Source organism: Lepidochelys kempii, chromosome 25 (assembly GCF_965140285.1).
Source record: "Lepidochelys kempii isolate rLepKem1 chromosome 25, rLepKem1.hap1, whole genome shotgun sequence".
In the NCBI taxonomy this organism is placed as follows: domain Eukaryota; kingdom Metazoa; phylum Chordata; order Testudines; family Cheloniidae; genus Lepidochelys; species Lepidochelys kempii.
In genome coordinates this window covers 16,527,781-16,551,809 of record NC_136404.1, presented here as the reverse complement: position 1 = coordinate 16,551,809, position 24,029 = coordinate 16,527,781, and the positions used below count along the sequence as shown (strand labels likewise).

At 44.8% G+C, this 24,029-nt stretch overlaps 1 protein-coding gene across 1 annotated transcript; it reads right to left on the bottom strand.

Moving 5' to 3' along the window:
* Positions 1 to 801: 801 nt before the first annotated feature.
* On the bottom strand, positions 802 to 23,906 carry DDA1 (DET1 and DDB1 associated 1). Its single transcript, XM_073323972.2, has 6 exons — positions 23,803 to 23,906; positions 21,564 to 21,828; positions 10,551 to 10,631; positions 9,989 to 10,040; positions 9,589 to 9,650; positions 802 to 8,289 (listed from the first exon to the last, which is right to left on the bottom strand). Exons 1-6 carry the CDS (start codon positions 23,862 to 23,864, stop codon positions 8,179 to 8,181), a joined length of 633 nt encoding a protein of 210 aa, XP_073180073.1. The 5' UTR covers positions 23,865 to 23,906; the 3' UTR covers positions 802 to 8,178.
* Between the last annotated feature and the right edge of the window lie 123 nt (positions 23,907 to 24,029).

Sequence of the window (24,029 nt, the reverse complement as noted above, 5' to 3'; positions counted from 1 at the left end):
TACTCCTTCACTTTCTCCACACCAGTCATGATTTTATAGAACTCTGTGAAACCCCCCATTAGTCTTCTCTTTTATTTACTGAAAAGACCCAGTCTTTTAAATCTCCCATGGAAGCAGTTCCATACCCTTAATCATTTGTATCTCTTTTCTGTACCTTTTCCAATTTGAATATATCCTTTTTGAGATGGGGCAACCAGAACTGCATGCAGGATTCAAGTATGGGAGTAACATGGATTTATACAGTGGCATTATTATATCTATCCCTTTCCTAATGATTCCTAACATTGGTAGCTTTTTTTTAACTGCTTTGTATCCACCTAAATGTTTTGTTTAGGCCAAAAAAGTCAAAACTTTTCATTTGACTGTTTTCATTTTTGAATTTGTTGTATTCCAGATTATAAAAGTTCTGTTGCTATAAGAAATGTTTCGTTCAGAACGTTTCACTGCTGTTGCATTCTTTCTGCTTTTTCCCTCCAAATCAAACTTTCTGCAAAACTGGCAATTTCACACAGTGTTTTGATTTTGATTGAACTGGGTTTTCCCATGGAAAATCTTCACTGTTTTTGCAAGCAGCTCTATCAGTAACAGTTCTGTTTTCCATGTGTACCTATTATTCTGTGCACTCACACCCATGGTAAAGTTATGGGACAGAAATATAGCATTTTTTTAAAAAATCAAGCTTGATTTGGGAGTGCAACAGTCACTCATGTACCAGTTTCGGCACTCAGGCAGCAAGCAGTCTCACCCTATTGAAGTAAAAATGGTAGAGGAGAAATGGGAAAGAAAAACATTCTAATCCTCTAATTTCTGCAAATTTATTATACACAGTATCAAACATGAAATAGTTTAAAAATAAATGCAAAATCCAACAGCTGTGACATTCAACTAGAACAGAATATTTACAGTCGCTCCATTACAGCAGCCCCTCTATCGCCACACAACTCCTCAGGAGAACACATTGCCCCCTGCCCCACAGACACAGTGTTCGCAAAGACAGTAAGGGGGAAGAGGCAGAGTTGGAACTCGGCAGGTATTTCTTGTCCACAAGCAGAAGGACAGGCTGTAAGTAATACAGGCTCCAAGGGATACACTGTGTATTGCCAAAAAATCTCCCTGGGATTTTGTATTCCAGACAGACTGTAACGGACGTAAAAGCAATTTGGGATGGCTAGAAAGATAAGGCCCAATCCCATACATTCATCTGTTACATGCAACTGACCAAGGAGACTAAGATTAGTCTTAATAAAAAACCCAGTAAAGCCTTTTTAACTATACACATTGCACTAAGTCGTAAGAAACACATGTATTTGAAAGTCCAGCCCAGCCGTACTATGCACGGTGACAGTGCTGATAAGCACCATGGATCATTCCTTCAGATTGCATGGCAGTATTTTCTGCAACTTCTTCTTCTAAGTGAAGAATCAATATCCATTTTTGTCAGGACTCTTCTGCAATCCAAGCTAGACAGCCATCATCGCAGAACAAAGCAGGTGGCTAGCGAGTGAAGTAGTTTACTCTGCCCTCCTCCAACAAGTATGCATGTGTATTTAAATAACTAAATGGCCAATCTTTGCTAGTATCTCAGGGATGAAGATATCCATTTTATACACACATTACTTAGCAAAGCAAGGAAGGAGTATTTGATTACACTGTTAGATCTCCCCCCACTTCCGAAAGGAAGAAAAGCACATTTAGATTTGTGTTATAAACAACCAGCCACAAGATTACAGCACTGGGGTGCACTGGACAGCTACAGGGACCAGTTATCAATGTAGTATTCATAATATGGGAAGCAACGAGCTGGCCAGTGAAAAGTCATGACTATATACTCAGCAAGAGGATTTCCATTCACCCTCAAAACTAAATTTTTTCACGGACGTGAGAGCGCCAAAGCAGTAACTCCAGCCAGATATAGCGCAGGCTAACCTCCCCACCATGCACAGCTCATTGTTAAGGCAGATTCATCCTCCCAGCATGATGGCTATTCTAGTCTGGATGTTCATCTCTCACCACAGAATGCCAATTGAGTTGAAGTGTGTGCTTGTCTGGTAGAGGAGACAAAAAGATAGACACACACAAAACTTCGTTTGTACACAGGTGGCCTGAACAGCATTAGAACCCAGGACCACAGAGGTGTGGGTTGACTCATGCCATTTGATTTCCTCAACCACCCCACCTCTGCCATCAGTTAATTTTTAGTTGAAAAAAGCAAAAAAGTTTTGACAACATGGCCCTTTTATCCCTCCAGCTGATTAGCGACTCCCAGGTTTACACTGATAAAAGCTGAACTCAGTCATAAAGGATTAAGTCCACCAGGACTCCTCCAAAAAACATTCAGACCTTCAGTAGTAGTTTGCCCTTCTACAGAACCCAAGAATCATCACTGGAATTGCACCAATTTGAATGAAAAGGCCAATCTGTACATATGATTAATCTTTTCACTCACCACATCCAGGCACAGGCAGGGAGCAGAGAAGCTTTGCTTTAAAAAAAATAAAATAAAATCTTAGTGCAGAACAAATGGGAAGGTTGGCGTTTGTCCATTCCCACTTTTAAAGTCATAATTACAAAGTTGCTGTCTTGTACAGACCAAGCTCAACCCTCTCTACACCTAAAGGAAATATTCATCCCAATCTTGTAACAAGGAAATTAGAATGAATAGAAAAGAAGTGTAAGTTCAACTCTAATGTTGCTAGTGTGATGTTGAACTCCACTGAAGAATCCACATACATCCATGAACACACAGGTCAGCAGTAATGCAGGAGACAGCTACAAAGCTGTTGGCCTCTCAAATGAGAAATGTAGGCTGGTGGATGTAAAATGGGAGTAATCCAGGGAGCCAGTAGTATGGTTCTAATGAGCACATCCACTCTGCATAAGCTTGCAATTGGCAGTAAGGAAGTCAAGCAGCCTACCTGCAAATGCTGCTTTGGTCCCACATTTCTCAGCAGGTTAGTGGTACTAAACAGTGCTCCAAACCATATAAATCTCTAGATGAGATTCCATGACTAAATTCTCCCCTACAAGGAGGACAAGCATACATCTGTGAACCAGCCAAGTGGAGATTGCTGAATGTGCATTCAATATGGTATGAAGGATAGTCTGTGCTTGAGTAAACAAATGATACAGTATCCTTTATTGCGCACGTTGACCAACCTAATCCTCACCCCACCCCCCCCAACCACACATGGCCCACTAAAAACAAAAATCACACATACTTTTTATACATCGGAAGTTATAACACACAAAAGTTACAGAAGACAATCACCAAGAATCCTTCCAGTCAAAGCCATAGTGTAGCATGACTTCCCAGCTGCCAGATGCCAGTCAATAAATCAGGGAAAGAAAAGGCCATTATAATAAGCATAGTTGCAAAAACCAAAAACCACCAAAAAAGAAAAGGACGCATCTCTTTTAAACAGAAAAATAAAGTCACATTAGTGGTATAAACATACTAATGCTAGATGGTAAATGGCAGCTTTGCTTATGACTGAGGCCCATTTGTATGGCCTGTCCATGATGTACATCATCAGCTTCTGCTTAGTCAGATCTATTTTCAAAAGGTATATTCTGAAATGAGCTCCTCTGAAGTAATCCTACCTACTGCAGAAGCAGATTTAGGATTTTTCCAGCAAGCCCCCAAAATTCTGCCTCAACACAGGAAACAGTCCAAGTGTTAACAACTGAATTACTGTATAAGGCACAAGAATCATGATGCCTTGAGAAAGAGACACCAGCCAACAAGAATCCGGGAGCTTCTAAACCCTGTAGCCCCCCAAGAAGAGCAAACAAAAATCAGTACTTTGATTCAGTAGGCTTAAAACCCCAAGTGACTGACTGCACAAGAAATTTCTTTGAACACTGCAAATAGCATTCAGATTGGTACATAGGCCCTCATCTTCTCTGGAGCTCCAGACCATAGTAAACAGCGTTCAAAGAATTACACGCCACTCTGCCAGGTCAGCCAGAACCAAGCTCAGCACCTGGTTCTGAACATGCTTTCAGCTTGTATGGTTTGGTACTTAAGGCCCAATCTACACTACAAGTGCCAGAGGACCAGCGGTTGCCACTGAACCTGGTCACAACACAGTTCCATTTTAGTAGTACTAGTGAATCTTCACCCTGCCCTCTAAAAAGAGTACGTTTACCCTGCAATTAGACCCAAGGCTGGCTCATGCCAGCTGATCGGACTTGTGGGGCTCAGGCTAAGGGGCTGTTTAATTGTGGTGTCGATGTTTGGGCTACAGCCTGAGCTCTATGAACCTCCTACCCCACAGGGTCCTAGAGCCTGGGCTCCAGCACAATTAAACAGCCCCTTAGGCTAAGCCAGCTGTGAGTTTTTAATTGCAGCATAGACATACCCTACCTATGCTAAACCCTCAGGCCCTGTCTAGGCTGGGAAAATAGGTCATAGTCTAGCCAAAGTTTTAAACAGACAGGGGAGCTGGTCGATTCTTCCTCACAAACACACTCTGTCCAGCAGGGTTTTCACAATGTTTCTGATCTCCATTGTAGCTTGGTTTGTAACCGGGTATGGATTCAGTGCTCTTATGGGTACCTGCATTTGAAAACATTTTCAGACTCTAAGCACCAACAGTAGTGTCCCTTACCAGCCTGCCAGTTTTACTCAAAACAGATCATCCTCCCTCAGCAGTATCTCTTTGTATGCCCCTGTGTTTGCTCAGGGAAATGGCTTGAATGTGTACATTATCTGTGTTCAGTAACGTACACAGATAAAATAAAGCAACCAGCAAGTCTGAAGAACCAACCACCCATACAAATAAATAGGGCCTTTGCAGAGCAGATGTGACCACTTATGATCACTGGAATGGAACATGTTCCAAGGGTTTGTTTATTTAAAAAAGACCAAACAACTTCCCTTTCAAACTTGAATACCTTTTAAAGTTGCTTACGAGTCAAGGGCGGTGAAGAGAATAAAACCCCTTCAAACACTCCTCTGAAGTCAACATTTGATATCTGGAGTTAGTTTAAGACATCTTTGGTTTTGCCTCGTCAGTCACTAAACTTGTGATAACACCCACTACATCCAGTCTTTGTTAAAAAAAAAGAAAAGAAAAAAAAAGGCAATGGCTACCATTGAAACAACAGATTTACCCATCACATCCAATCGCACTGAGGGGTTACTAAACAGAGAGACGGCACAAACTTCAATGCTATCCAGTACAGGAGCAATCTGCCTCGCAGGGGAGAGCAGATGCTTGCTAGGCTATTCCTAGGATTCAGCATCCTCTGTACTTCTCATTGAAATAAAGAGTGAAATATGTTCCTGCAGCTCCAATTTCTGCTAAAAGTCACACTAGTCACTCCAAAAATTCTCTCCTGATCTTTTTGACAAGCTTCTAAAGTTTTATAAAAACTTTGTACAATATACATCAATACTAGAAACCATAAAAATACCACTATGCGGACATATACAAAATACCAGTTAAGGGTCACTAAATCCCAGTCACTTTGTAACAGGATAATCAGAAAGTATTAGAGGAGCTACATATTATACAAAGTGAACAATGTTGGAGAAGTTCTGGATCTCTGTTTACTGTACGATTTGCCTAAGACACCAGATAGTCAGTTGGGTTGGAGGGTTTTCACATGCAACACAAACCCGATACACATGTATTAAACAGCAGTGGAAACATTCTGAACGTGTGGCAGCTTGAGGGTGACATTTTTAAGCAGTCAGCAGCATGGAAACTGGATGGCGAGGGAGGAGGCTTTCAGTTCAGATTAGATAACTCTGACCAGTTGAGCAAGACTATCAAAACTTTCAGTAAAATGCAACAAAGATACCTGTTTGTGAGCATCAGAAGTCCATGCTGCTTGTGTATAGCCAACATCAAAAGCAAAATGCTATAGTCTGATTGAAAGGACACTCAAGAACTTTTGAGGACGGACAGGGAGGTTTTCCCCCATTGCTCCAGACTTGCTCTCAGGAAACTAAAGACAACTATTTTTTTTCCTCTTTGCCAAATAAATTTTTCTAAGAGCGTGAGAATTGCAGAGATTTTTGGTAAAATAAACAAAAAAATCCTTATTTGTAAGATTTCAAAGGCTCCGCTACCAGCAAGGTCACATTTACTGTAAAGGGAACAAAGATGGGGGTATCGAACAGGATGGAACTGCCAACTCTTTAATGGTACCTCACTCGCTGTAGCAGAGAGGCCAGCAAAGCTCCAAATTCTTAGTAAGGAATTAAACAGCACTTAAACGAGGCTGGAACTCCTGAAATGTAGCTAAAAACACAGCACTTGTTAAACTTTTGTCATCAGCACTACACCCATTTCCTCCTTTGGTATCTTACAAACCTTTTAACATGCCCTTGAAGCTAACAAAGCATTTTCCGTTTACTTCTTGCATTTCACATGCCAGCATCTTTTTTGGCAGCACAGCTCTGGGAAAAGGAGTTCTGTTAAGCTGTAATTGTCAGTCGACCACATAAAATTGTAAAACCATATTTTTGTCCTTATCAACACAGCTGGTGTTTTAACCAGATAATCTGGAGGGGCACTGCTGCAGCAAAACGTAGCTATGTTAAGGGCAGGTACAATTTTAGGTCTAAGTAACTTAACGATCTTCACTGAAAAAGTGAGATGACTAATATTAGAATCAGAGTTTAGCGCCTTGTACATACTTGTAAAAATGGAGCAATAAGCGAGGCTATGTCCTGCTCCTCTTGAAGTCCTGTCTCATAAGAAACTGTGCTGCTGATGGCTTTCACTCTCATCATGCTTTTATTCTGAGCAAGCTCTGTCCCCTGGTCTAACTGGGACACAGTAGCGAAGGTGACGGCATGAGCCTCACAAGTCTTTCGTCTGAGTTTAACCACCCATGGTCAAACTCCCTACAGAACTAGGCTTACTCAGGGTTTTCTAGAAAGAGGCTCACATGGCTTCTGGACTCAGTTTGTTTACAGTTTGCTGATGAGCAGAGATGCTGGGAAAAGAGCAACGGAAGGCAACAATCTAGATTTCAACCTAAAAATAACACACTAAGCTTTTCACATTAAAAGCACAATGGACAGTCAATAGTGAGATACACACACACCTTCAACCAACTATGCTGGTTTCCTTTGACTCCACTTAGATATCTTGAAGGTTTTTGTATTTGGCTCCTACTGAAGATAGTCAGCAAAGGGTTACAGGTGACAGGCACTGAACTGTCATTGTCCAAATGAAAGAGGGTCTGCCTTTAATATAGACCGTAGAAGCTCATTTTGTTCAGCTACTTTGCATCCAGAAGTCCTGGACTCAGCTCGTCATGCAGTGTACGATTTTTCAGAATCACTGGTTGAGAGAAAGGAAATAGCCAATCTAGAGGCCAAGCTGTACCCAATTTGATTCTCAAATTTAACAAACAAGTTTTCAAGGTAGACCTACCAATTCCATTCCACCTGCTGCCATTAAAGACACTGTTGATCAAATACTCAGTAGGATAAAAGTATCCTTTTTTATTCCAATGGAGAAGTTGCACATACCAGTTCATTCAAGCCAAAAGGCTGTTAAAATGTAAGAGCAACCAAAGCAACACACCTGTCACTTGACTTCTCCATGACCATTGATGTGTGTGATAACATATGCTGCCGAACAAAAAACCCACAACCATTCTATCAAGATGACCACGTTTGATAAGATCAGCACAACCCTAAATAACCCCTGGGATTTCTCAGTACAATGCTGATTTTAGAATTAACATTTCAGAGCGGACGAGACCGCCCCCACTCCCCCCAATTACTGCTAGACTGAGTACAGCCAATACAGAGTTGACGACTGTAATATACCAGTGGGCATATGGATCAGAAAGCCTATACCACTGGAATTTGCATGCCGTAAATTCATGTCTCCTCTCCAGGCTTCCATGGCAAACTGGGTTAATTAAGCAACAGGTTTAACAAAATCTGGAGAAGTGATAATGTATGTTTTTTTTTTTAAAAAAAGGATTAAATTTATACCACATCATTTGCTGACTTGTTCCACCATCGATTGCTCCGTAAGTTTTACAGCATAAATAAAAACTGGAGAAAAAATAAATACACTGGCTCCTATGAAGTCTGAAGTGGTTTGGGCTGCATAGTGGAGGGGGGGGGGGAAGGGGCGTGGAAATTTACACATTTTGAGACAAAACAGGAAGCGCCTGCAAAATAGTGTAGGAGAGAGCAAGAGTTTAAGTGTCCTCATTCATGTCCTGGCTGTCTGTCCGAGCAATTTTCCGTGGTGGTGCCGAATTCTCACCTTCTATTTCCACTTGCTCTTGATCTCTCTTCTTTGCTGCATTCTGATTGAAGCAAAGAGAAAGGTACATCAGTGAAGTCCTCCACAACATTCCACTCCAGAGACGGCTACATTTCCGTACTGAATGATGCATCTTGCATAAAGAGTTGGTAAAGGTCTTTGGGAGTGAAGATGCTGATGTATATGAACTAGCAGAGGCATCTTCTGAAGAACGCCAGAGTTCTGTCCAAAGCTGAACTATATTATATATTGAATTTTCTTCTAAAATGCTCTCCTGCCCCAGCAGGGCTGCTAAAGGACAATCCTTTGTTCTTAGCTTCTTTTTTATTCCAGGGATCTCAAGTGCTTTATAAACTTTAATAAGACCCTCTTTTTCTCCCATTGCTCTGATTCAGTCTCTGAACTTCTCAAACCTCCCAACTGGCTTCCATCATCACTCTGAAGCACCTCATTATCAGCTTCAGACTCCTGACAACTCTGCTCCCATCTGTGTTTCTCCTTTCAACTCCTCCTCCATCTCTATGCTTTGCCAAAACTTCTCTCAGTTGCTCCCTTTACCCACTCCCAGCCTCCGACCTTCTTTCTTGCTGCTCTGTACCTCTGGAGCAGCCTTCATGTACTCTTCCCAAATGCACACATTCTGAAGTTACATCTGCTCTGGGAAGCTTTGTGGCTATGACCATTCCTCACTGTGTGCGTCTTGTACTGTACCCACTTGTGCCTGTAGAGCACAAACTCAGAGGCAGGGTGCGTGCTAGGAACTTTTTATAACACATGTACACCTGGCATGTACTATTCATGTGACCCTGTGAGGTAAGCAAGATATAGGATTTTACAGATGAGTACCTGGAAATAATACATTCAAAGGCACCCAGTGAGTCAACAGCAGAGCCAGAAAAAGAGCCCAGGAGTCCTGGCTCCCAGTCTTCTGTACTATCAGTCTAATAAAGGACTATGGTCTCAAGTATACCCCCAAAAATTCCTCATTTTACAGACAGGGAATTGATGCACAAAGAGGTTAAGTGACTTGCCCAAGGTCACGTAGAAAGTGTGGCAAAATTGAACAGACCTCCCAATTCTAGGCTACTGCCTTAGTCATTGGACCATCTTTCCTCTTTCTAGAATATGAAGAGTGAGAAAGTCTACCACAGATAGAAAATTCGTCACAAGCACCTTCTGGTAGAATTGAGAAATTCAGGGTTGGCTCAGTCTTCCACTTAATTTAGTATCTATGTATTTTCATGACTAATTATAGGCATTGATGGTCACACAGTAGAAGCAACCAAAAACAAACTGCACTTTAAAACCAGATACAAAGTTTTACATTAAAAAAAAGTCATACCTTTTTGTCCCATTGCTGATGTAGATAACGCAAAAGTATGTTAGTCTTTTCTGTTACTATGACTGTTGAAGAAAGAGAGAACACACTCTGAAGGCATTTCTAAGAGATAACATTTAAAACAAACTAGTGACCAAGACTTCATACAGGTTGTGAACCTTTTAAAAAGGAGTGATATAATCATTCAGTAAGGATAGAGAAAAAGATGTGCAAAAGCGTACCCAAAAGTTAAGCAACTGTACTCTTTGGAGGTACTTAAATCTGACATAGATAGCACAAAACAGAAACTTTTTTTTAATAATCAAATGAGATTAATATTAAAAATTTGGTACGTACTCAAACACAAAATAAAAGTTCTAGTACACATCACTTGAAGCTTCAAACACAGAAGGAGCATACTTACTTTGTTCAGATGGATATTCCCTTGTGGGAAGATATACTGACGGTCTTCTGTTCTGTAGAAGTATTAGAATCGTTACAGTGCAGAGGAAAACAAAAAAAACCCCAAAATTTCCACATACAACTAAGGCTGCTGAACAATCCCAGTCCTGACAAGTTCATCTCAACTGCAATGCTATAAAATTGTGGCAATGCAGCATACCACAGTCTCACTGTGCCACGCAGCTGCAAATTCTTCCACATGTAAAAAGAGGTTCATTTATCATATATGTGCCCCAGTGCCACTGGTAAATTAAGAATGGAAAACATGGGGAGGGAATGCCACACAGCTTTGGCTCTGCTGATATTGAATTTTTCTGAAGTACATTAACTTCATATCTGGGAAATCTCCCCTCCTGGGATTCCAATCTCAGATAAGCAGTTGTAGCTCATGATGATACTAGCAATAACTTATTTTAAGAGACCCAAGGCCCACTTAGAGGCCATATGAAGCACCAGTATCCTCTGCAACTCTGTAAGACTTCAAGATCATCTCCTGAGAGATTGCATTTAGATAGAATACTCACCGACGCTTTACATACGGAGTCTGCATGAAATCTACTGAAGTTGCTTTTGTTGTAGACTGGTAAGCCTTTCAAAAAATCTGCCTAAAACGACAGAAGACAGCTTTGGTTAAACAATGAAGCAAGTAAAGAATTAGAATAGTAGACCAGCAAAAAGATCAAGGGAGTTGCACATGCCAATAATGTTTTTTTTTTTAATCATTTGGAAGTATGTTGACAGCTACGAGGTCAGATATTAAATATTCAGAACGAACACTGGTTTTCTTAAGACAAATCCTGCAGTCCTATGTGAATGTCTCATCTGTATTTCTCCAACCTAAGTGACTTATGAATCTCCAGTGAAAGGCTCTGCTGTAGCTACATCCATTTTGATATAGAGGGCTTTCTTTAAAAAACAAAAACAAAACTAGTTAATTGTTGGTGCAGTAAGGTCTCATTTTTAAGACTACGATGGTAAACTGGGGAAATCAGTTAAGAGGCATAGTGACTGATTTAAAAGGGGGCAATTGTCAAGTTAATCATTTAAAGAAAATTAGTGCTCTTAGATAGGTTAGATTAAAACAAAACTTGAGCTATTTACATTTTTACTATTTATATTGCAAACTCTTTTGTACCTCAGCTTGAACAATGAAAATAGATCAGACATTCTTACTTTTAAATACAAGAAGCTTTGATTTCTTGGCTCATATGAACTAGTACAATGCTGTTACATTTGAGTTGCAAAGTTTCATTAAATTAAAAAAAAAAATCACAGAAACATTTATTTTGCTTTCACTTTGCTAAAGTTCTGGGCCAATTTTGACTTGACCATATCTTTGAGTTTTACTTAGAGACAGACCTGTAACTGCACAATGAAATACTGAATCACTGTGTACTCAGTAAAGCAAAGGGAATAAGTAGGAAAGAATGAATTTGCCCATCCTGTAGCAAGCAGCCATCTATCTAAAATATCTCAACTGCCAAAATGCATCCTTAATGCCAACGCTCTGGTTTTGTTAGGGCCTGAAAAGTGGGGGAACCTGACAGCGGAACTATTAACCCTCCACCTAATACATTATAGTTGTTCTAAAAAGGGTGTTTACTCATTAAAATGAGCTGAGTTCTCAAACAAGGTAGCTACACTGAGGCAACCCCCTAGAATATACGTAGTGTAAACCTGTCAGATGGAACTTACCAATGCAACTCGCTACACAATATGCACACGAGGGGCCTACTCCAATATAGCTACACCAGTAGATAAAATCCTCAGCACAGAGAAGGCCTAGGATGCACAGTCAAACTGACAGCCATTACTAGATCTGCACAAACACAAAGGAGGCAGTCTCAGGAAGGCAAAAGAACTACACAACCTCTATGGCCTAATCCTGTAGCCCTTGCACACATGTAACTCCTGGTGCAGGGTCAATGGTAATTGTGTGCAGGATCAGGCCCACAATCTGTGGTTACTTCCATGCAAAGAACTCCCAAGTTCTTGAGGAGGTCTGGTTCAGCCTTCATAGCAGAGTCAGAGTAACACACTTGACAACAGCAGCACTGCCTCACTGGAAGCATTTCAGTGTAACAGCAGCAGCGGCCCTGAAGAGGCCCTTTACCCACAGTTAACCAAGCTAAACCGATATGGATGGAGGGGTGTTTGTCTTAAAAGCAATAAAGGGGGCAGTATGGTAATCAACTCAGCAGTATGCCAGACCCAGAACCACTCTGAAGCCTCTTCAGTCACAATATACCTAGAGAAAAAGAAAGACTCCTGACAACAGCTGAATTTTTTAAGTAGCAGGAAGCAAGGGGACAGATATCACAAGAAGCCATTAAGTATGCTCCTTGGGGAAGGAACTGTCTTTTTGTGTGTTTGTACAGTGCTTATTACCATGGGGTCCTGATCTATGAATTGTAGGTCCTTAAAATAAGTAAGATAGATGAACGTAGGAAAGGCCATGAAGGAAAATAGCTAGCCTAAACCCCTATCTCAAAAAACAGATTTAATATCTGCACTGGAGTCATGCCTAGAGGCCCCAGTCAAGGATTAGGGCCCCATTATGCTAGGCACAACACATGCATGTAACAAAGAAACAGACCCTGCACCAGAGCTTACAATAGAAGCTTAATATATTATCTTGTGTAGAATCAACTCTAAAGATCAGAAAGAAGCAGATGATTCTAATGAGCAGAGTTATTCAACCCATTTCACACGCAACAAGAAGATAGAGTCCTTCTGCAATGCTACAGTTGTGGAAGGAGTTAAAAATCTCTTTTAATGGGAACAATTACTTTTCTGTTTGTAACTGTCATAGCTTATTCAAAGCAATAGGCTCCAGTCAGGATAGCCTCGAAGCACTATTTATACTTTGATCTTGTTTTAAGAAAAGTTAACAACAGTAAGGTTTCCAAATTTATGCCCTCCCAAGCTTGCTTTTAGGAGAAAAATAGCCCTGTGGTTACAGCACTGGACTTAAGACTCAACCAAACGGGTCTCAGTTTCCAGTTCTGCCACAGAGTCTTTGTGCGACCATGAGCAAATAACTAACCTCTCTTGCCCATCTGTAAAATGGGTACAATATGACTTCCTTTCTCCCACCGTTTATCTACCTTGTCTATCTAGCACATGCCAGCTCTTCAGGGCAGGTTCTTGTTTCTCTGTAGAATGACTGGCACAATGAAAACAGTATCTAAGCTGGTCTTTATTTCTATTCCAGTCGAGCCTAAACTTGTTTTCAGATTCTGCTGTGTGCTCCAACTGTTATGCTGCCACTGATGGGCTGCTTCTTTCATTTGCCTCCCAAGGTTGGTTCTGATTACAGAATACTCAATCGGAAAGTTCCATGACTGCGAAAAGGATATAGATCCTCTTAGTATTATTCTTACTAACATCGAGGCATATTTCACTGACTTAGCATCCCATTTCACTCTATTTAGAATTGACCTTGAGTTCTTACATACTAGAGCTAGTAAGTATTTGATTGGAATTGATCAAAATTCCCAGGTATGTTTCTTACTCTATTTAGAGAGGAAAATTTTGAACATATCCCACCACAAACCATTTAATTTTGTTCAGCCTTTCACTGCACTTTGATGCAAGAAACTGAATATTTGCACCATTACATTAGGCTAGGCCCGGACAGAAAAGCCTTTGAACTGAACTATTCAGACTATTACTTGGCATATAACCAAAAACAAAAACAAAAAAAAAACCAAACCCCACCACACAACAACCACCCTGAAAGTGTAATTATTTTTAAATAATATTTTACACTACTTCAGGTGTTTAATAAGCTACAGCTCAACCCCCGTTTCAAAAATTGGATACATTCAGGCAGACACATTTCAAGGATTCTGCAAAAGGAAAAGTTGGGTCAAGGTGCAAATGTAGAAAACCATTTCTACAAATAACTGTATTGTAAGAGACCTGACCAAGAAGGAATCTATCAATAATTGCAACTAGTCACTGTAAAAAGAAAAAAATTAAAGTTTGTGAGAGGAAAACTGTACTTTCTAATCATGTAGGAGCCCAAGTCATCAACACGTTTCTGTAGCACTCCTTAACTTTACACAAAATATATAGAACAAAACTAGTCATTTTAAGAAACAGTGTCAGAAAACTGAAAAACTTGTCTTTGCTCTGATGAGTCCTAAAGTAAGACTATCTACATGAAGAGTGAGACTACTGGGCCTGAAATGGGATTGTATCACATACAGCATATGTGCATAAACATGGATACTTTCCCCCTCATCCACTAAAAAGCAATCATAGAATATCAGGGTTGGAAGGGACCTCAAGAGGTCATCTAGTCCAACCCCCTACTCAAAGCATGACCAATCCCCAATTTTTACCCCATATCCCTAAATGGCCCCCTCAAGGATTGAACTCACAACTCTGGGTTTAGCAGACCAAAGCTCAAACCACTGAGCTACCCCTCCCCCCTCAATGTTGCTTCCCCCCTGAGAACCATTATAGGTACTTAAAGATGAGGGCTAAATATTTCTCCGAGATGCAAAATAAACTCCTTAGCACTGTTTTGGACAGGTTGCAAGACAGCTTAAAACAACAGTTTTCAATTATTCTGCCATGCCCCCATTCACACATTATACATTTTGACCTACTAATGTACAAATGCCATTTAAACAGTGAATCAATTATTGTAAAGAACACAGTTGGAATCCATTTTGACAGAGGGCAATAAAACCTTATCAAACATCCAAAAGAAACAGTTCTTCCCTCCTAACTCCTCCAGCATAAGTGGGGGTGGCAGGCACCCTAGTTAATTACTTTCATGGCAATGTATTTCTAGGTGCCTACTAGATTATGTACAGCTGTCCCCACATTTAAGCATCTCGTCTTATGAGAGTCCAAATATAGGATAAAGCCTCAGAACGACAGCCCTGAAAATAATGGCATGAAAATCACACAGGATCTTTTGTTAAAGGAATAATGTCTGCAGATTTTGTTTCATTGTTCAGCTTCTCCAATTAAAAACAATAAATGCGAGACAGACACCAGACTTGTGCAGGCCAGAGAATTACACACCTGCAACAAGGAATCTAGCTAAAAGAAAAGGAGGACTTGTGGCACCTTAGAGACTAACCAATTTATTTGAGCATAAGCTTTCGAGCTACAGCTCACTTCAAAGGAATCTAGCTAGTCATTTAACACTACATGCAGCACCATGATATCTTAGCTCTAGGCTAATGGGAGCAAGCAAGAGAGAGCTGGAGTTTCCCTGGTTACTAGCCACCACACTATTTTTTCCCAGGGCAGAAGTTATTTGAATGATTCAGCTCCAACACCATGTGAAGTGTTTACTGGGCAACCACCATTATGGAGATATTAGCACGAAAACAAAAGTGATTCTTAGAAAAGTTTTTTTTTTTTTTTTTTTTTTTTTTTTTTTAATCTCAGCTTTCTGCCTCTCTCTTTTCCTTAGGACAAAGAGGGAAAATGCCCCGGCCAAACCAAAATTGCTGAGGAATGTCCTGAGGAGTCGGGAAGTGAAGCAGATCCTCAAATTTGAGGCGTTTCTCCATTTATTTTAAGGGAAGGTGACATAGCAGGAACCCCAGATGCAAAACTGTGACTAAGCTGCTGCCTGGAGAGTCTCTCCCTACTTTCCCCACGGCTATTGCTTTGAGGAGGGAGGCAGAGACAAGGCTGCATCTGCCTCTCCCATGTCAGCAAGACCCCACCCCCCCAAGCAGTTTCCCCGAGACGGTGACCAAAAAAATCCCATTACGGCTGGAGCCCGCAGCTCTAAGCGGAGAGATGGAGAGGACATCCTTGCCCCAGCCCCTCGACCCTAAGGAGGGAACGCAGCAACACCGCTCAGCCCCACCAGGCCCCCGGGGGCGGGGAGAACCGCAGATGCAGGAGCCCCACCCCCGAGCGCAGCCACCTCAGGCCTTCGGGAGAGATCACTGGCCCCCTTCCCTGCTACGCAGGCCCAGGAAGGAAACACCGAAGCCCTTTTCCTAGGCAGGGCCACACGGCTGCACGGGAAGGCGACCAGGGGACTCCAGCCCCTCCCCCAGTCGCGCCCCGCACCCCCAAAGTCACCCCTCTCCCCTGAATAAGCAGGCCCAGGAACTGCCGTTGGGGGAAGGTGGGAGGGGACCGACACCCTTCCTAGGAAAACCCATGGGGGGGGGAGAGGCCCCTGGGTGCCGGGGCTGCCCCAGCCCCACCTATCAACAAGGGCCTACGGTGCTGGCACTGGCGGGGGGGGGGGGGTTGCAGGGGGGCGAAGGCTCTGCCCCGAGAGGGGAGGCCCATAGCTGCTGGAGGGGGGGGGTGTTCGCCAGGGCGGCTGCAGCTGTCTCCCCTCCCCCAGAAGGCCCCAGGGCGCCCGCCCCACAGCCCAGCCCGGGGGGAGGGGGGGTCCGTGGCGGCCGCACCCCATGGGAAGGGGGCCCGTGGACCCAGCCTCGCCCCACTCAGGCTGGGGGCGGGGCCCTCTCCCCGGGAGCCCCCATGGCTACTGAGGCTCCAGACCCAGCACCCCGCCTCCCCCACCCGCCATTTTGTATGGGGGGGGGCACAAGCCACCTACCATCTTCCCCGCCGCTGCCTCCGCCGCACGGCAACTTCTAAAAGCCCACTCCTCAGCCTAACTTGCCTCCTCGTTCGCACCGCCCCTCCGCCCAGACACGCACGCTCCCATTGGGTGGCTCTGCCCAAGACTGCAGGCCTATTGGCCATCGGACCTGTCCCTCCAATCGGCCTAGTAAATAGCCCTTTAGGTTGCGGCAGGAAATGCCCGCCCCGGCTCCTAAGGCTCGCGGGAGGAAGAGGAAAGGACCCGGATGTGGGGGCCGGCCGCGCTGCTTCATGGGAGCTGTAGTTCCAGTAATGAACACCTGGCTTCCCACTTCCCATGAAGGAGGCCATTGACTGCTGTCGGGATCAATAATAATTTATGGCTCATTATTAATAGAGTGACCAGATGTCCCTTTTTTAAAGGGATCATCCCGTTTTTTCGGGACTTTTTCTTATATAGGCATCTATTACCCCCCACCCCCATCCCATTTTTTCACACTTGTTATCTGGTCACCCGAGCAAACAACTTAATAATAATAATAATATATATTCAACAACACTTGATAATTAATCAGTGATTAATAATCAGTATTCAAGTCATAGTCAATTATGAGTTACTAATTATAATGAAATAACCTATCAGTAATGGCTTATAACCACTACCATTTAATCAAACTTAGCCATAGATTCCAAACAGTAAACATTAATAACCAATTTGAGTGATTATGAAATATTAAGTAACTGATTATCAAGCACTCATAATTAAGAATTTATTAATTAATAAAGCTCTGTTCTTGCAAGCTGCTGTCCCTGGGCAAACCCTTGTATCCACAAAGTGTCCTGTTAAGGGGTGCAGAGGTCTGCCTGGGTGAAGCAGCTTGCAATATGGGGGCAAAAGTCAAGAATATTTAATCATTTCTAATGAGTCACAAATTAATTATCTCTGAATAATCTATATGAGTTATTTGTATAAGACCCAAAATGTGTTAGGCAAATTGCAATACAGACATGTAATAAGACAGGTCCCTGCACCAGCGATCTTGCAGTCTGAATAGAAAAAGGATTAACAAAAGACACAAGGTACACTGGAGGGAGGGATACACAACAGTTCAGTGCTACTTGAGACAATTGTCAGATCTGACCCTAAATCAAGACTGTAATGGTCAATAACCAATAATAAAACAGTAATCAAAAATAAGCTATTTCACAGGCGTTCTCCACCTGTTCAGCAATTACAGCTGACAGGATCATCTGGTCAATCTCCAGTGCTACATTCTTTGTGGCCTGGTGTACATTTGTTGCCACTAACAATGCCACTGAGTGAAGTGATCCACCATCATTACCCTCCATGTGGGACAAGAGGACATCTTCATACCCATTCCACAGGAACGGGCGCCATCAGTTGGGGGAATGGTCCACATTCTACAAATAAGGAAGCATTCTGCAAAGGGGCTAACGCTGAAAAACACTTATGCAAACAGCATTTTCAGGTTAATTTTGAAAATAAGGAGCTATGAACTGAGACAAAATCTCCTGAGAACCTGTCCCATATCCTAGGAGTTGTTACAGCAAAGGTCAATTTAAAATATGACAGCTGAACTCCTAAAAAGCAGCTTGACATCAGAGAAAAAATAATATATGAAGAATAGATGCTGACACCCGACTCATACAAAACTTTGGATTACGGCTCAATGGGACATTAGGTTGAACACTGGGGAAAGTTCCTAAGGATAAGAATTCTATTAAGCTGTGAGAAATTAATCCTGAAAGAAAGAGTGGAAGTACCCTAAATGGAGGCATTTAAAACTAGGACTTGCCAAACCCCAGGCAAATAAGCTGTGGGAAACAATTCTGCACTGGCCACTGATCTGATAGTGTTAGTCTGTTCCACCTCTAATTTCTCCAGATTCCAAAAGATCCATTAAAAAAATAAAAAGAAGATATGTTATAAAAACAGAGTTGCCTCTTACTAATGCCTTTTTCCATCCTTTCTCTGGTTGAGTTGGCAGATGTTTTGCTGGGTTTCTTTAAACTGGACTTTGCTTTCCGCATATGGGTTACAAACACGGTTGGAATGATGCTCTGTAGGAGTCCCTTCATTTCAAGAAAGCGCACCAGGGCCTCTTAAGATAGGCACTGTGGTGTCTGCACACTGTTCTGAGATGGAGAAGCTGCTGAGTTCTAATTCTGGTTCCAGCTGTGGCCTTAGACAAGTGACTTTTTCAGCCGTGCTGCAGACCTGAACCTCCCATTAAATGGAAGCCGTGGTTGCTCAGCCCCTTCTTAAATTCAGCCTGTGCCTTAGTTTCCTCATCTGACAAATAGGGAGAATGATACCTCTCTGCCACTGGGGGTTGTGAGGCTTAGATAATTAGCACAGCACTTTGAGATCCTTGCACAAAAAACTTAGTACTGGGCCCTAGCAGGCATTTTTGCACATCACTCTGAAAAATCATGTACAGTTGGCAGTCTTTGTTTCAAAAAGTCCCAAGCCTGCAATGGAAAAACTACTGTAACCCATTCCCAATCATCTGATTCATCCAGCTTCCTTCATCCTCAGTTTCTCTTTCATTATTAAGGTATGACTGAAATGCAATAAACAGAGGCTGTGTTATCAGAGGAAAGCACATAATCCTATTTATAAGCTGTACCCTGCCTACATGCCTTTGGAGAGGTGCACAACCTTTAATAAAAAGATATATTGTGCTCCTTGAACAGGTACCAAAAGAGCAAGATCCCACCCCATAAACAAACTCACTCCCCCCAGCCAGCCATCTCAGTAGCTACAGAATGTATACAGTACCAAAGATTGTACTAGCTAGTAATCCTCTCAGGGATCATGCCAGACTGATTCTGTTTATCATAGGCAGAGGAGTGGTTAGATGTTTGGGGTGTTGAATTATTAGTTCTGCTCTTAGGTTCCCCTACAACTGACTCTAGAGAGCAAACTGACCACCTTCCTCTTACTGGACCCCATTTTTCAAATTGAGGGCTCTGGCAATGACCACGACTCGTGCTCATGGGGACTTTCTAGCCCCCAGCTACCTTCAGTGTCCGATACTGAGGTGAAAAGGAAGGTGTTCTCAGCCTTCTACATATAATTCCTCCAGCTGCTAGGAAGTCAGGGTAAGGAAGATATATTGTTGAACTTCTGGAAGGAGATGACATGTGTGAGAGCTGTGTCAGACAGGCCCAACTCCTTGCCCCACATGCTGTCCCAAAGAGGTTCAGGCTCCTCTCTACTTCATTTTTAAGTATCAAGGCCAACATTTTTAATGGTCATCTTGAAAGGTTTATAAAATCAGCTCAAGAGATCTCAGGCTCAGTCCCTGAAGAGTAAGGAACCTATAATGGGCACTTTGTGGCTCCAAGCTTTCCTGTATTGATTGTTAATCTGGCTAAATTCACTTTGTGGTAGAATCTCAACCTCTGGAATTTCCTGAATATCATGAACCTGATTCTCACCTTTACTGCTGCATTAGTGGTAGTTTTTGCATCTAATTTCCCCTCAAGTAAGCCATGCATATTTGTCACACTGCATTAAACTTGGAGAGGGAAATTTAAACTTGTCAGCTTTACAGTCTGTCTCATGCTTCCATTTGGAACACCTAGAAGAATGTTTACATTGTTTTTAAAATAAAAAACTGTTTTAATTAAGATACCATGGGGACATTTTTATTCAATGTCAATTTTTAAAAAATTGAACAAAACCTGCATTTTGATCCAAGTATTTAGAGAATCCTGAATATAGACTGTAGATTTTGTTCTTAAAAGCTCTCACAGCCTCACACACTCGGTGTGAAATACACCCCAGTACAGAAGGTCTTTGCAAAGCCTATGCTCCAAGGGGTGTTAAACTGAGAGACTAAATGGAAAACTTAAGCAATGCAGAGAGGCCTTGCATGGGCTCTTGGGCACAGATGTGAATTTCACCCCCACACAGCAGCAAACTAAGCCAAAGTGTGCTAAGTGAGGTGTTTGGGTGCTCTTCAGGTGCCATTAAGAAGCTGGGCATTGGAATCTTTACCCAGTGACAAAAGGAATTCTTGCTAACAGAGCAACAGGAAAGCAAAACCAACATGCACTACTGCTGTAGTTTATAACAGGACTACAGCCCCACCACTAGGTTCAGATCCTGCAATTAAATCTATGCAAGTAGATTCTGTGGCTGCCTGGAGTCCCATTTTCTGCAACAAGACTCTTCATGGGCACATATAAATTTGCAAGATCTGGCCTTAAACTGACAGAAAAAAGAACCCTACCCCACGCCTGCTTTAGGCTCCAGACATGCAAGGTACTCATTTTCTTCAAACAGCTCTGAGGGCACTCAGCACATTGCATGATAGGGTCCTTAGTGAGTAACACAGGGAGAGGGGAGTGGAGTCAATAGCACACTGTTCACTGGGTACGTTGGGGAATAGTCATAGACCTTGTCTTGTGGTTAACGCTAACTGCACATCCACAGATTGAAAACTCATCCCTTTAGGTTTCTAGAGAAAGAAGAAAGTGTGTCCGCTACTCCCACAAGAAAAAAAGAGAAATAAAAGAGTTTTTCTTCCCCTATAGCTTTGCATTAACAAACTTAATGCAGGAAGCTTGATATGATTTTTTATTATTTTGTAATTATGCCTCATGGATGTACAATTTTTACCTTAGAACTACTCCCATCAGTTGTAATAATTTTGCCATTAAAAATAGTTAGCCATCTAGTGACGCCAATGGAAAAGAAAACCAGCAACCTACATCTGTCAAAGTACCACTCAATAATTCTTCACCACATTTTATAACATGATGGGAATAGTCAATCGCTCATGGGTGTTTCATAGAGAAGTCTATGTCACTGCAAACTCTCGAGCTGGTTCACTCTAAAGGTCTGAGCTGCGGAAGATTATTCAGGCTTGACTGAAACATTTCACGCTCAACAGATCCTGCAGCTACAATACTCAGTGGCTCAGTGATTTCCTGCCTTTCAGTATGCGTCGGAGGATCACCTCAATCCCACTGGGAGTTCTAATACGCTTGATCCAGCCATGGGTCCGTTTGCGCTTGAGGTTCTTTGGTTGATATTCATTCCCACGTGCCTTGGTGCGTATTTGCTGAAGGTTCCATGGTGACAGGTGTCTAGGGATGCTTTGGAAGATTCCTGCAGATCTGAAGGATAGGCTGGTGCTCGGAGGCTGCCCCAAAACATCAGAGAGGATGGAAATTGTCCTGGGCTGTGAGGGGCAGGCTATGATGCGCTGCAGCAGAAAGAATCTTGGTAGAGTGAAAAAACAATAGAAAGAGGTTAACAGGAAGTAAGACAATGACCTACAGAGTTTGGAATCTAAGCACCATGTGTAAAACACAGTATGTGGGATGGGGTGATTGAGACTTTCATTCAAATAATGTAATTTTGGAGGTATAACTGGTTAAATAAGGGACTCTGACAATTCATTTGAGCCAGACATAGTGAAGGGAGATGCTGGCCCTGTTTCGGCAACACACTCCCGCACCCAGCACTGCGGTCATCCATCTCTCTCTTGGCTCTGCCAATGCAGTGACACACACAGCACCCCTCTGATCAGATAGTCATCACTGCTTCTGACCTCCCTTCCTCCCCATCTACAGCCAGGACCCCCACCCCACCCTCCCAGCCACACACACCCCCTCTCTCCTGCCCTCAGCTTCCACTCACCCCATTTCCAGTCCCCCTTCTTCTGCCCTGGCCTCCCCCTCACCTCCTGCCCCAGCCCCCCCACCCCTCCCAGTCACCCTTCTTCTGCCCTGGTCTCCCCTTCACCTCCTGCCCCGCCCCCCCTTCTGAGACCCCCTTCTTCTGCCCTGGCCTCCCCCTCCTCTCCTGCCCCGCCCCCCCTTCTGAGACCCCCTTCTTCTGCCCTGGCCTCCCCCTCCCCTCCTGCCCCGCCCCCCCCTTCTGAGACCCCCTTCTTCTGCCCTGGCCTCCCCCTCCCCTCCTGCCCCGCCCCCCCTTCTGAGACCCCCTTCTTCTGCCCTGGCCTCCCCCTCCCCTCCTGCCCCGCCCCCCCTTCTGAGACCCCCTTCTTCTGCCCTGGCCTCCCCCTCCCCTCCTGCCCCGCCCCCCCTTCTGAGACCCCCTTCTTCTGCCCTGGCCTCCCCCTCCCCTCCTGCCCCGCCCCCCCTTCTGAGACCCCCTTCTTCTGCCCTGGCCTCCCCCTCCCCTCCTGCCCCGCCCCCCCTTCTGAGACCCCCTTCTTCTGCCCTGGCCTCCCCCTCCCCTCCTGCCCCGCCCCCCCCGAGTCCCCCTTCTTCTGCCCTGGCCTCCCCCTCCCCTCCTGCCCCGCCCCCCCCGAGTCCCCCTTCTTCTGCCCTGGCCTCCCCCTCCCCTCCTGCCCCGCCCCCCCCGAGTCCCCCTTCTTCTGCCCTGGCCTCCCCCTCCCGCCCCGCCCCCCCCGAGTCCCCCTTCTTCTGCCCTGGCCTCCCCCTCCCGCCCCGCCCCCCCCGAGTTCCCCTTCTTCTGCCCTGGCCTCCCCCTCCCGCCCCGCCCCCCCCGAGTTCCCCTTCTTCTGCCCTGGCCTCCCCCTCACCTCCTGCCCCGCCCCCCCCGAGTCCCCCTTCTTCTGCCCTGGCCTCCCCCTCACCTCCTGCCCCGCCCCCCCCGAGTCCCCCTTCTTCTGCCCTGGCCTCCCCCTCACCTCCTGCCCCGCCCCCCCCGAGTCCCCCTTCTTCTGCCCTGGCCTCCCCCTCCCCTCCTGCCCCGCCCCCCCCAAGTCCCCCTTCTTCTGCCCTGGCCTCCCCCTCCCCTCCTGCCCCGCCCCCCCCGAGTCCCCCTTCTTCTGCCCTGGCCTCCCCCTCCCGCCCCCCCGAGTCCCCCTTCTTCTGCCCTGGCCTCCCCCTCACCTCCTGCCCCGCCCCCCCCCGAGTCCCCCTTCTTCTGCCCTGGCCTCCCCCTCACCTCCTGCCCCGCCCCCCCCGAGTCCCCCTTCTTCTGCCCTGGCCTCCCCCTCACCTCCTGCCCCGCCCCCCCCCGAGTCCCCCTTCTTCTGCCCTGGCCTCCCCCTCACCTCCTGCCCCGCCCCCCCCGAGTCCCCCTTCTTCTGCCCTGGCCTCCCCCTCACCTCCTGCCCCGCCCCCCCGAGTCCCCCTTCTTCTGCCCTACTCCCCCTCACCCCATTTCCAGTCCCCCTTCTTCAGCCTCCCCTCCCCGCGGCCTGCCCCTCACCCACTCAGCCCCCCTGGGGAAGGGGCTCTCCGGCAGCCGCGCGTTACCTGCCCGCGGGAGGCAGAGGCCAAAGGCGACCCAGGCGGCCGGTAAGGAAAGCCGCCATCATTCCCCTCCCCCCTCAACAACACCCTGGCCTATTGGCTCCCGCCGCCGGGCCTATCACAACCCGCGGCCACGCGGGGCTGGGGGCGCCCCAAGGGCTTCTGGGACATATCGTTCTCCGTGTCACGCCGAGGCCGCAAGGGCTTCTGGGGGCTGTAGTTCTCCCGGA